This window comes from Epinephelus lanceolatus, chromosome 13, assembly GCF_041903045.1.
Source record: "Epinephelus lanceolatus isolate andai-2023 chromosome 13, ASM4190304v1, whole genome shotgun sequence".
Lineage (NCBI taxonomy): Eukaryota > Metazoa > Chordata > Actinopteri > Perciformes > Serranidae > Epinephelus > Epinephelus lanceolatus.
Window position 1 is genome coordinate 12590150 of NC_135746.1, and position 14300 is coordinate 12604449.

General features: G+C 41.6%; 1 protein-coding gene across 1 annotated transcript in view; it reads left to right on the forward strand.

The window, feature by feature from the left end:
* The window catches only part of nbas (NBAS subunit of NRZ tethering complex), a 290957-nt gene that overhangs the window by 91379 nt on the left and 185278 nt on the right, over positions 1-14300 (forward strand). Inside the window, exons 27-32 of the mRNA XM_033648658.2 lie at positions 1638-1700; positions 3872-3994; positions 4609-4711; positions 4957-5034; positions 5168-5322; positions 12576-12688. Of these exons, the coding sequence (XP_033504549.2) occupies positions 1638-1700; positions 3872-3994; positions 4609-4711; positions 4957-5034; positions 5168-5322; positions 12576-12688 (635 nt within the window). The remainder of the gene's footprint in view (positions 1-1637; positions 1701-3871; positions 3995-4608; positions 4712-4956; positions 5035-5167; positions 5323-12575; positions 12689-14300) is intronic.

Sequence of the window (14300 nt, forward strand, 5' to 3'; positions counted from 1 at the left end):
CATGCACTTGCACACTGCGCACACACTTTATTATGCAAAAATAAGTCTACTGAAAGGGACAATTCGGATCTGTTGAAGCGGGGTTGTATGAGGTACTTATTCAGGGTATTATATGCAGTAGATGTCAGTCAGCATGCCCCCAGTTTGGAGAGGCAGGCTGGAGTATCACCACGGAGGCTAATATAAGCAGTGTACTGCTGTGGAGGGGGGCAGCAGCAAAACATACTCTAGGCTCAAAAATTCCCACCAAAAAAAAATACATAACAGTTTAAAATGTTTTCACTGTTTATCTTGGTGCAGACAGCCTTTACCGACTGAGAACTAAGCCATTATCTAACTCTTATCTCATCTTATCTATGCTCTTTTCACAGCAGCCAGACTCCATTGACAAAAACGGTAATTTTACCTCACTGAACACAGGAGCTGCAGGTCTATCGCTGCATGATAATTTAGTTTATTTTTGTTATTGTGTGACTTTGGTGAATCCAAACTCACATTTTTAAATGCCAAAGTCACACAAAAACACAAACAAATTAGCTGATCAAGGCAGCAGTAGACCAGCAGCTCCTGTGTTCAGCGATGTTGAATTACTGTTTTTCTCAATGGAGTCTGGCTTTGAAAAGAGAAACATAATGGCTTTGGTTTCCCATTGGAAATTGCTGTCTGACTGCAAGGTAAAGGGCTGAAAATATTCTAAATATAGCGTATATTTAAACTGTGGGACTTTTTAGGTAGCTAAAATCTATTCAGCTTAGCTTCCATGTGGGTATTCCAGTAGGGCCGGGCGATATGTACTATGTACGATATACTGATATATCCATAAAGGGTCAAAGGCTGCGCTAAATCAGTCTGTGAGATGAATAAAATTACCGCAGCACACTTGCAATCCAGCGCTGCGCTGCTAGTTTGTGCGTGAGGTGGATCATAGCGCTTTGTCGTTCTTCTTGGTAGCTGTAGTCTAATGTGTGACACTGAGACAGCGCCTGCAGGTGACATTAGTGTTAAAAAATGCAGCGACAACAGACGTTTCATATGTAAGACGTGTATAGTGTCTCTCGCTCCTTCCCTCCCTCGGCCTCTCTGTTGATTCTCTGAGCATAATTAAGATGAATAGTCTAAATAAATACAAATATTTCAATCATTTTCCAGCACTAGATTCATTTGAAAGGCCATAGAAAAGGACTTTTTAACTTTCCCAACAAAGATTTTTAATTGTTCTAAACTCCAATGTATTTAGACCTACTTGATAGTTTTATACTCCTGTTATAGTTCAGTGTCCTGTGCTGCAAATATTTAAACCTCTGTAGCTCCAGTGCTGTGTGCAAAAAGTTAGCGTACATACCTGCTATTTATTTTATATAATTTCATTTTATTTTGACCACAGTCGGTTTTTAGAAAAGGACTTGTGACATCTCGTGACTTTGACTCGCAACTGAACATATAGCCTATTTCATAGAAAATACTGAGATATATATTGTGTAGCGCTAGTCAGCCTGACTATAGATAAGTTCCTCATATGACCCCACATTAAAAGATCCAAACTGTCCCTTTAATGTTGTATTTTGCTCTTCGTTTTGTTGACATGAAAATAAAATAACCAACTTTTTTGTTTCTGTATGTGTTTTATCATCCTACAGGCCAGACACGGACATCACCGCATCCCTCCACGATCAGGTGGACAAACTTGAGAAGCACCTCAGGTACATCAACACATGCTCACACCATCTTTCACCTGTCACTCACCCTTTCTCCTCCATCTTCTCCTGTCCACCCAGTTCAGCCGGGCGTGCAGATTAAAGCTGTATTTCCAAACGTAAGCTTGTTTCAGGCTCGCAGGTGTGAGGATTTGCCGCAGTTTTAATTGAATATCTTTTAGTTTCGGACAAAGTAAGGATTCGCTCCGGCTCTTCATACAAACATCACTGCCGCACTCGTTAGCAGGATATTTAAAGTGCTGAGGAGGAGCCCATCAGTTCGGTGATTAGTGCCACATTGCCTGGGAAGTGTTCACTTTGTAGCAATGCTTATTACTTCCCTCCCCCATTATGGGCCTGATGGAAAACGCAGAGCAGGAGAGGAGACATGGATGTGCAGTCAACACACACACACGCACACACACACACACACACACTCAATATCAAAGGACCTCTGTCTGTCTCATGGTATTCAAACAGCCTCGGGCGTTTTCTCTGTTACGGGTTAAAATCACCTACGTGTCGCTCTCTCTCCTTCGCCCCTCCCCTCAGGGTGAACTTCCAAACTCTGAGAAGTGATGAGGAGGAAGGAAGGAGGATGAGGATGAAGGCAGGGGGGAGGGCGGGGAGCCTGAAGGGAATGTAGATGATGATGAGGAGGAGGAAGCAGCAACAGGAAAAGCCTGCGTTGGCCTTTGCAGACAAATATCCACGCATATTTACACGCAGGCACACACAGCCGTGCACAAACGCACCCCGGGGAAACTGGGAAGTGTGTTCATGTATATTTTGTGCTGAAGCATTGTGATTCACACACACACACACACACACACACACACACACTTCCTCTTACCCAGATGAATCAGGCAGTACATGCGAAGTGTCTGCTCACCGAGCGCCTCCAGAATAAAAGCTGTTTTCAGCTGCTGCCACTACCACGCGCACATTCATATGAGCATGGGCAACATGCAGACACTCCCACACACACATTCACACACTCGAGCAAACACACACCCACACGTACACACATGTAAATATCAAGGCTTGTTGTCAGTCTCACATTCACACACACACATCTGCACACAGTCACCTATTTACTATGGTAATGAGTTTCAGCAGAGAGCGAACATCTGTAGCAGCACGACCCTGTTGAGACCGGGGGTGCCATGCTAATCCCTTGCCAACACACACACACACACACACACACACACACGCAGGCAAACACTCTCTCCCTCGGTCATATGTGACTGCCAGCACTCACATGCTCCCAGACAAACACGCTTACAAAGAGTTGCTGTCATGTTGGTGTGCAGTTTATCATGTTGCTCTTCAGTCTTGCTCCAAACTTTCTCCATCTGCACCGTGGCTTCTAAATGACTTTGTGCTGCCAAAATAATGAACAGCTTAGAGCGTACACATCTCCCGTCTTTCTCATTTGTACTCTCCCTTGAATTTTTAAGCTTTTTTACCCCTGTTTCTTCATCTTTGGCATTCCCTACTGTGATACTTAAGTGCTGCCAATCATCCTGTCTTCTCTCTACTCAAAGAGTGCGTTGATTAATGTGACATGAAACTGTATTTGTCTGTTTTTACTGTGCGGGTTTCCTTGTCTTAGTTTGTGTGATTGTATCAATGACTGTATATGGAGATGGAAAATGTTTCTCCACTTCTTCCCACTGTACAAAAATGAAGCCAAAATATCCTGTAGTGATGTAATTTGGAGCCAGAGTCTGCCCAGTAGTGATCGCCACAGTACTGATTTCCCACCGTCTGACCTAACAGCTGTCAATCAATATGTCTGACTTCTTTTTTGTAGCATCAAATAACTGATCAGAAAAATAAACACTTGAGGACCCCCTCGAAAATGAGATGCTATATCTCAAGGGCCTGTCCCTCAATAAATTCAAAACATACATCAGCATGGCAAGAACTTCCCGAAAATGACAGAAAGCATCCTTACTTTGATTTTTTTAGTTTGACCTATGTCCCATCCACTTACATAGAGGGGGCGGGGTTTATGACCTATACTGCAGCCAGCCACCAGGGGGCAATCGAAATGTTTTGGCTTCACTTTTAGGGAGCTGTTATGTCGTCCGTCTTTACTATACAGTCTGTGGATTATACTAATGGTGACACAACTGATTATATGTATGTGTTTCTGTGCCTATACTTCACAGCGTGGCGGAGGTCCTGGAGAAACATGGCCTGCAGAAGCCCATCTCATATGTGAGGAACAGCCAGAACAGTGAAGAAGAAGCCCATCATCTAATGGTCAAGCTGTGCCGCCACACTGGCCGCAAGTAATTATAATAATAATGATATAATAACTTTATTTTTGTGGCACTTATCTAAATAAGGTTGCTAATTGCTTCACAAAATGCATGAAAATAAAACAAAAAATATATATGCACGTCACACACTGAGCGAGCCACCTGTTAATGACGCAGTGGGCTAATGGGCATGTAGCTACTTCCATGTTTCAGATGATACGTCATGTTTGTAGTCGACCAATGAAGATGAGTTTACATATCACCTTGGGTTCGTCCTTCACCTTCTCAAAATGATCCCACACTTTGGATTTCCTGCCCGACATGTTATTAACTAGCCTGTGGAATAACCGCAGGTACCAGCCCTGGAAATTAACCTGACTCCTGTCTGACTGCTGAGCGTGGACACTTCCTGTGTCTGTCCTTTCAAATTAAATTCCCACATGGTCCAGTCATATAGGTTTTGACTAATTTTGACAAGGTGCAGCTCCAAACAGAGTTTCACTTTTGTTTGTCATCAGCGTAACAATACGAGATTGAGAGGTATGAACTTAGAAAGTCACAACACAGGCATGACCCCTACAAACACAAATGTCAGTATCAAGATCCCTTTAATGTAGTCAAAATGTATGTGTACGTGTGTCCAGGAACCCTCCAGTGAGTGAGACAGTGTGGAGAGGGTTACTGCAGGACCTGCTTGACATGCAGCAGAACGTCTACACCTGTCTGAAACCTGAGACGTGTCACCAGGTAAAAAAAGCAGCAAAAGAAGATTACACGGAATAATTTGATTTGTGCTAAACGTGCGTTGATTAAAAAAGTGAAACCTGTAATTAAAGGTGACAAGGTGTCTGAGTGCACATTTCGCTTCCTGTCTGACACACTGGTCCATAATTCGCACGTTGAATATGCGTGTTTCCTGAACTACTGAATTCAGGCTTCTACAGCTCTCACTTAAACGCCACGTCTTCCCCTCTCCTCCCTGACTGCTGCAGGTCTTTGTCGAGTCCCTGCTGTGTTCCAGCCGCGTGGAGAACGTGCGCCTGGCAGGGCAGCTCATGCACTGCTCCAAGGTATATTAAATATGACTGGTGACTCCACTTCACCCTCGCACTGCCTGTTATGGTCTCAAAATATTCAAGCACCTGTAATGAATTCTAACGCCGCAGTCTCATTGATGTTTAAATGTTATGTTAATGTTTCCAGGTCAGCCAGGACGTTCCTGTCAGCTTGACTTTCCGGGGTAAAGGTTACGCTATGAAGGTGGCCTACAACAACAGCTTGGAGTTGGTGTTGGCTGCTGCCAGAGAGTACTTCAACTCATCCACGACGCTGACGGACCCCTGCATGGGCCTGGCCAGGTGAGCAGGAAAATAAGGAGAGGTGTTTCTCTACTTATGAGAACTAGTATGATTTTTATGCCTCTTCACTGGCGATAGCTGTGGTTGTCACTCTTTTCAGGTTGTCCATCCGTCCATCTGTTCAGCCTCCATCTGTCCTATTCATGTGAACACAATAAATGTGGCACAAATGTCCACTTGAAAACTGATTAGATTTTGGTGGTCATAGGTCAAAGTTGCTGTGACCTTGTCTGTCTCATTCTCATGAACGCAATATCTCAAGATCACCTTCAGGGAATTTTTTTGAATTAGGCGTAAATGTTAACTTAGATTTAACGATGAACTGATGAGATTTTGGTCAAAAGTCAAGGTCCCTGTGACCTTGCATCTGTCTCATTATCATGAACACGACCTCTTAAGAACACTTTGAGGGAGTTTCTTCAAACTCTGCACAAACGTCCACTTGGACTCAAGAATAAACTGTCTGTCTCATTCTCATGAATGTAATGCCTCAAAGAGATCACCTGTAGGGATTTTCTTGAATTTGGAACAGGCATTAACTTGGATTCAATGATAAACTGATCAGTTTTTGGCGGTCAAAGGTCAAGGTTACTGTGACTGTGTATCCGTCTCGTTTTCGTTAACACAGTATCTCAAGAACACGTAAAAGGGATTTTTTTCAAACTTGGCACAAATGTCCACTTGGACTCAATGATTAACTGATTCGATTTTGGTCAAGGTTGCTGTGGCCTTGTCTGTCTCATTCTCGTAAACGCAATATCTCAAGATCACCTCAAGGGATTTTTTCAAATTTGGTACAAGCGTCTTATTGGTTTCAACGATGAACTGGTGAGATTTTGGCGGGCAATGGTCGATGCCACTGTGACCTTGCATTGGTCACATTCTCCTAAACACATTATCTTAAGAAAGCCTTGGGGGAGTGATCTCAAATTTGGCACAAACGTTCACTTGGACTCAATAATGAACTGATTAGAATTTTGCGGTCAAAGATCAAGGTCACTGTGATCTTGCATTTGTCTTGTTCTTGTGAACACATTATCTTGACTTGGAGTCCAAGGCCTCGTGGGAGTTTTAACTTGAATTTGGCACAAACATCCGCTTGGACTCAAGAATTCCACTCCACAGTAATTTTACCTCACAGTACCTTGTATTTGCACCACCTTGATTGTTTAGTTTGTTTGTGTTATTGTGTGACTTTTGAAACCGAACTAACGTCGCAACCACAACAGTACATAGTTTTATATGCACAACATCATCATGCAGAAACTTACGTCAGCTCACATATAAAAATGTTTTTAGAAGGGCTTGGGAAAATGACATTTTGCCCCTAAAACATACACCAAAAATTGAATTTACGGTTATGAATACAAAAGGATCACGACTGGGATATTACACAATGTTATAAAAACCTCAGAAAAACAAAAACATAATAGCGTTGCCCTTTCAGGGTCTAATTCAGAGAAAGGGTACGACTTCACATTTACCTTGGTAAATCTCAGAGTAAAGATAAGTGTTCGACATGCAATAATAAGGTGAAGTTGTAGGACAGATAAAATATCCAGCTAACCTTGTACCAACTTTTCCATGTCAGAGTGTTTGTATGCTGCCTTTGAGAGGTTGACGTTGCTCATTGTAGATGTAGGAGAAATGCCATTTATTTCTGTGTAGGTGGATGTATTTTTTTGGTCCTCGCATGACTGAACGCGCAGTAAAATAATGGTGGCTGCTTTTATTTCATCTCCTATAGTACAATAGATTAAGTTCATTCTAAGTATAAGTATTTGTATGGGAGTGCATTTGTGTCTGTTGCTGCTCTCAGATCTCAGAAGGGGGCCGGTGGGTGTCTAACCTTACCGTCTGTTCCTAGTGGGGAAGTGGGACAGTAATTGGGTCGTCATTCATTTATAGTAACTAATGCAGAGGCCCCCCTCTACACACTTGGACAACATCATCCATTGTAACACTCCCACTGTGTGCGCGTGTGCATCTGTGTGTGTGTGTGTGTGTGTGTGTGTGTGTGTGTGTGTGTGTTTTGGCTGCCTGCAAATTTGAGACATGAGACAGAAAGTAGTGTCTGAACTTGTGCATGTCGCTCCGAAATTAATAGTCCATACAGACGGGCTGCCTGTGTCCTTTAGATTAAAATAACTGCTCCACAGACACACATTCTATCCTCTGTACTAAATGCCAAAGACACACACACACACACACACACGCACACACACACACACACACACACACGCTTGGACAGATAACCGCACCTGCCGGCGTCCTGAAAGGATGCGGTCACTGGCGCCAGCCAAGAGTTTACACAAGGACAAAAAGATTCCTCCTAAAATAACATGGGAATCCCCCTCTTACTACTAAAGTGATCGGGACAGACAGAAGAGAAGCACAGAAAGGTTAGGTCAAAGCTACAATAATTTTTTTTTTATAAATTTTTTATTGTTGTTTTAACATATATAACAAACAACAATCAAAATAATACTCAACAATTCCCCCTTTCCCCCACTTCTGGCAGCAAGCAGTCCATATTAATTGGCCTTTGTAGATCAGCTGACAAAGAAAAGTAAATTGATTAAGTGGAAAAAAATCAATCAATAAATAAAATAAAATTAAATTAAATTAAATTAAATTAAATTAAAATAATAATACATAAATTACATAAAATAAAAAGGAGAAAGAAAAAAAATCTATTAAATGAAAGATAAAAAATATCAGAAATTGTGCACAAGGACTATGACCCTAAAGCTGCAATTATTAATATTTTTACATTACCAATAAGTCAAATGAATACATGTAATATGAAAAGCATAGTGCATAGTGACAAACCCACTGAGAATAATCACCAACACTCCTCTCTCGCTTTAGGGTCTTTCAGCTCATTATTTTGATTTTAAAGCCCACAGCTTTAGTGTTTTACTTGATTTTAAAAAAGCTTAATGCTTAATTTCTAATAAAAACTTCTCACATGCCTGCAATGAACGAAGAATCCAAAAAACAGAAAATTCTGAATTTTGAATTAAAAGTGAAACTTATCCATGCTCTTCTCAAAGCCAGACTCCATTATTATCATGTTTTCTGGGCATACCCAAAAATAAAACCATATTGACAAGAGATTGCAGCTGAGATTCATAAGATAATTTGGATGGATTTAGTCGACTAATTTGTCACATTATGCTGAGGAAAAATATTTGAAACTGTTCCACACAAAGATGAATATTTATTAAAGACACTTTTGGCAAGTACCAGGAAAGCCATAACTCGCAAATGGTTGCAAGTTGATCCTCTTACACTGGCCCAGTGGCTGGGGATTATAAACGAAATATACTGTATGGAAAGACTTATTTTAAAGCTTGAGATGGAAAAATGTTCAAACTACTGGGAGGAATGGACTGTGTATAACTGCTGTTGAGTAAATTGTCACACTGTATGCCAGGGTGTAAGTGACAAATGTACTGTGATTTGACTGTGTAACACCCATGATGACCTTGTGTTCTTTGTTTCTTGAATAAAAAAGAGTCACAAAACATAAAAGAGCCAGACTCCTTTGGCAAAAACTGTAATTTTACCCCGCTGAACACAGGAGCTACTGATCAATTACTGCCTCGGTCAGTTATATTGTTTGTATTATTGTGTGACTTTGGTATTTTAAAGGGTTAGTTCAGATTCACCAAAGTCACACAATAACATAAACAAACTAACTGATCAAGGCAGTGGTAGACCAACAACTCCCATGTTCAGTGAGGCAAAATTAGTGTTTTTGTAAATGGAGTCTGGCTTTTAAAGGAAATGGCCACTTTAGAATGAAAATACAGACAGTACTTACTGACCCTCATGCCGACAAGAAGTCCAGTGTAGTTTTTTAATCCACAAAACTCGCTCGGGGTATCGGAGAATAACAGCTAGCTGGAATAACAGCTACACTTGAAGTGAACGGAACCCACATTTTGAAAATGGTATAAAACTCCGCTAATGCATCTCAAAAACGTCAGAACGGCTCGTCCGTCGTAATCCAAGTGTCCTGAAGCCGCGCCATGCAAAACTGACTTGAAAAGACGTAATTTATTCCACTTTTATAGCATAGAGTGCTGTGTTTACATGGCAACTCGCACGAGACTTGAGAACTAGCACCACCACTAGCCATCCACTAGTCTTGTGCACGTCTAGCTGTTATCCTCCGATACCCCGAATGAGTTTTGTGGATTAAAACACTACACTGGACTTCTTGTCGGCATGAGGGTCAGTAAGTACTGTCTGTATTTTCATTCTAAAGTGGCCATTTCCTTTAAGAGATCAAATGTAAGTTTAATTTTTATTTCAGTCTCCCATCAGAAAGGTCTGTACTGGATAAATGAGACTTAAGTTATACTACATGAGTTGTGTAAGAGTTTGTATACTAAACTCAGACACCTATGAGTGTCCAGTTTTTGGATTCTTCGTTGACTGGAGGCATGCGAGGAAAAACTCAACAATTTCAGCTTAGCTCAAAGTGAATAATTGATACACAAATGGTCAGTTGGGGGTGAAATATCCATATAATTACTGAAATATAGTTACAGTCCTTCCTTACAGAGTTAGATAAGGTACTTCTCCATCTAGTTGGTCCCAGGTAGATCGACCCACATGTCATTATCAGAACTGGAAAAGGTCAATTCAGCATGCCAAATATTTACTTTTCATCGTCGTCGCAGTAAAACTTAATGCTCTCAAATTTGAAGAAATGTGTTTTCCAACTTTCTGCCCCATCATCTATGTTGTTTAAGCTTCAGGCCAGAGTCAGCGTTATCCTTTCATTTCTATTCTAGATATATGTACAAGTTTTTTGAAATGTCTTTGGTGTAGCTTTTTAAAACTTGCAGGTGCTCTGGTGAGAAAGAGGCACATATTTCAACAACCATTATGCAGACAGAAAATGGAAAGATGTCAGAAATAAGCCCAAGAGGGGTGATTCATTTTGTTGCTGGTTTTCTCTCTCGTATTTGAGAAAGCTCATCTCGCAAGACCTTGTTTGAGCAGGAGAGAGCTGGAGCGGAAATGACACAGAAATGAAGAGAATGAATGATTGTATGACAGTATGCTGCCGCCGCTGCTGGTGCTGGATGTGCTCGCACACCGCTCGGCTTGGTCAAAAGAAGGGCAAGGTCTCTACTACGGTGTTGCATTGATAGCTGCTATACAAACGTTAACTTGTGTCCTCCCGTGTGTGTGTGTTTAACAGGAAGTAGTTATCTGCAAATTACAGAGTGCTTGCTGCAAAGCATATCATGACTCTTGAAACTGAAATAGATTTTTTTTTCCCCCCCCCACCATCATCTTTTCTAAGGCGGTCTCCACACACAAACACACACACGCCTGCAGACACTTCACAGCACAAGTACATAATCAACATGCCCTCTTTCTGTCTCTCATTCGCCCATCCGTGGCCCTTTCCTCTGCTCTCGTTTGCCAGGACAAACCTCTTGTTCCTGGCAAGAACGTTAGCTGCGCTCAAAGAGTGGGAAGCTGCTGAGAGTGTTTTGCTGAGCGTGTGTACTCCAGTCTGTTAACTATCGATTCAACCTGTTTTTGAGAATGTATGTTTTGGATTGCTTTCATTACGCTGATAGGGATTCTGAAACGCCTCATCGTCTCTGATGGTTTTTCACACACTTCAGGGGTTAAACAAAACTGTGTGCGTTTCTTAATTTAACACTCCAAGGACAAGTTTCCTCTTCTGTACTTAACCGACACTGACGTCAGAGCTCCTCTCTAAGCTGTTGTTATATATGGGATTTATTTATTTGTAAATTAATTATTTAGTTATTTTTCCCTCTCCTCTCTCAATCTTTGCCTTATTTTGCTTTGCTGTATAATTGCGTGATGAAAAAAAAAACAAAAAACAAGAAAATAAGAGAGCATACTGGCATCTTAAGCAGGCGCACACACACTCACACACTCCGTGTACTGTTACATATGCTAAGTGATGTGCTACATAATCCTATTAAGGGTAATGAGTGTGGATTGTGTTGGAAGAGAAAACTCCCCTGTTGTAGATCCGTCAAATGAGTCTAGACTTTGTAAATAAATCCATTCGAGCAGTCTCACCGTGTTTCTGGTCACGACGTGGAAACTTCACAAACTTCAGATTTAATAAGCAATTTCTGCTGCAACTTTGAAAGTGTGTACCTGAATAAGTAAAACTCATTTAGTCCTTCCCGCGAAGTTTGTAATGCAATCAAAACTGTTGCTGCTGCTTTATAATCACTCTCTGCAAACTATCAGATTAAATGTAAGTGACTGTTAGTGTTTAGTTTCAAGTTAATTCCTCCAATGTGGAAAACAGTAAGTGATTGTAATGACTTTTAGTTTCACCTTGGGCTTTGATAATTAAAGGAATAGTTCAACATTTAGTGCTTTCTGGCAGAGAGCCTTTCCTTTCCTTTATGCGTCATCCGATTGGGATGTTATCAGCCCATTAAATGGCCGTTATCTGTGGTTATAATCCTCATAAATACAAATCAGTAGGGGCCTGCTACACCTACTGGTCGGTTCAGAAGGCTGTTGCCAGCTGCGGTGCCAAAACACATGGTTAGCTGTAGGAAAAGACCACAGTTTGGCACGAATATTGCTTTCACATTGGACTTGAACTTTAGAGTCCTGGGTGAAAAGTCATGTGTTTGACCCATCCACCACCCCGCCCTCCATTTGAATTTTCTCACACCTGGGATAAAATACCAACAAAGCCCTTTATGCCAGAAAGTTTCATTTAATGGGCTGATAATGGTCTTTTCAACCAAGTAATGGGTGTGACAGACCCCTACCATATCTAGCATGCTTATCAACACTGATATCGGCCATTTAAAGCCCTGATAACAGCCAAATAGGCTGGATATTTAGCTATATACAGTTAGCCTAGCTTAGCACAAAGACTGGGAACGGGGGACAATGCTAGCCTGGCTCTAATTGAAGCTAATTAATTAGTTAAGTAATTAACATGTCATTTAGTTTGTTAAAAAAAGGACAACTTGCAGTTTTGGGTGTTATGTGCCAAACTACTTCTTGACTATGAACAGTAACTTCCCAGAATGTCCAATGGTTGCTTGGCAACTGCTCATGACCACATCGTAAGAACATCAGCTGGTGTGTATCTACATATAGGACTTCCTCCTCCGAGTCCCCAGAGGTTATCTGATTGATTACTCATGTGACAGATTAATGTAGCTGATTGATTTTCACGTGTTGCTGTTTTAACTGGTTGTTGTCTTCATCAGGGCGTGTCTCCAGCTGATCACCGACTGTCCTCCGACCATCCAGGAGGAGCTGGACCTCATCAGCGCCCTCAGCCAGCTGGAAGACTTCAGCGTCAGCATCCTGCCACTGCAAGGTATCATACAGTGTTTACGTCTGCATTTGGGGAGTAAATGTGCTCAATTAGCCCCAAGTGTGTTTGGATTTGTTTTCTGTGCTGCGTCTGTTCATTCAAGTGTTCTTAATATAAACTCAAATATGTAGAAGATGTAAGGACATCGTCTCCCACCTCCCTCACCCATGTACCATCCAGCCTGTCTCCCTCCCTGCTGTCAGCTCCTCCATCCCTCCGTATGTCACTCCTTCTTGCCACTATATTTAAATATATGGTTATTTATGGATCAACTGTTGTGCAAACAACATCTGCCTGATGGCCTAATTAGGATTGAAGTGTTTGGTCTCTGCGTGTGTGCTCTCTCCTACATGCACACACACAGGCTCATACACACGTCATTTTTTTAGATTTCCGCTCCATCTGTAAACCGGACCGATCAGTATTCACCTCCACACTCTTCCGTTCTCTTTTTCCTGGCTCCACATCGGCACCCCATCGCAGCAGTTTCCAGACGTGGCTCTCTGTTAAAGGAAACTGTGGAGCCAGAATGAACCAGCTTGGCCCCTCATCGCCTCACCCCTGAACCGAGGTGTTGTTTGCCTCCCAGGCCCGTGCTCCCTTCCCCCTTTTGCCCTCATCAAACTGAGCTGCCAGCTTTAAACCACTGTGACAGAGAGAGCCATAAACTGCCAACGCTCTTTCCCTCTTCTGTCTTCCTCTCTTTCTGCATCACTTATTCCTTAGTTCTTCTTTTCCACTCCTTTTTGCTCCTTTACTCCTCTTTCTCCTCACTCTCTGCTGTCTGTTTGCATCATTTTTTCACTGCCCAGTGAGAACAGCATGGTACCGTTCTCCTGAATGTAGCATCTCAAGAACACCTTGATTTCTTTAAATTTGGCACCAACATCCAGTTGGACCCAACAATGAACTGATTAGATTTTAGTGACTTTTTTTAAAAAAAATTGGCACAAATGTTCACTTGGACTCAAAGATGAACCGATACATTTTTTGTTGGCCAAGGTCACTGTGACCCTGTCCATTGCATTCTCGTGAACGTGATAGCTCAAAAATGCCTTGGGAGAATTTCTGTATACGCAGCACAAATGTCCACTTGGAATCAAGAATAGAGTGATTAGAATTTGGTGGTCAATGGTCAAGGTCAATGTGGCCTCACAAAACATGTTTTGGCCGTAACTCAAGAATTCATGCTCATTATGACATCATTTCACATAGTCTAGTCTAATGGAACGAAATGGTTAAGTGATTTTATATCCAAAATCTCAAAGGTCAGCTTCACTGTGAATTCGTAATGTAGTTGAATGTAATTCATAATTGAAATCATATCTGGCACAAACGTCCCCTCGAACTCAACGATAACCTGGTAGATTTTAGTGGTTATAGGTCAAAGGTCATGGTCACTGTGACTTTGTCTCATTATCGTGAACGTGATACCTAAAGAAAACATCAAGGGATTTTTTTTTTCAAATTTGGCACAAACATTGACTTGGACTCAAAGATGAACTGAAAAGTTTTCGTTGGTCAAAGGTCAAGGTCATTGTGAACCCATCCGTTGCACCCTTTGAACATGAAATCTCAAAATTGCCTTGATGGAATTTCTTTAAATTTGGCACAA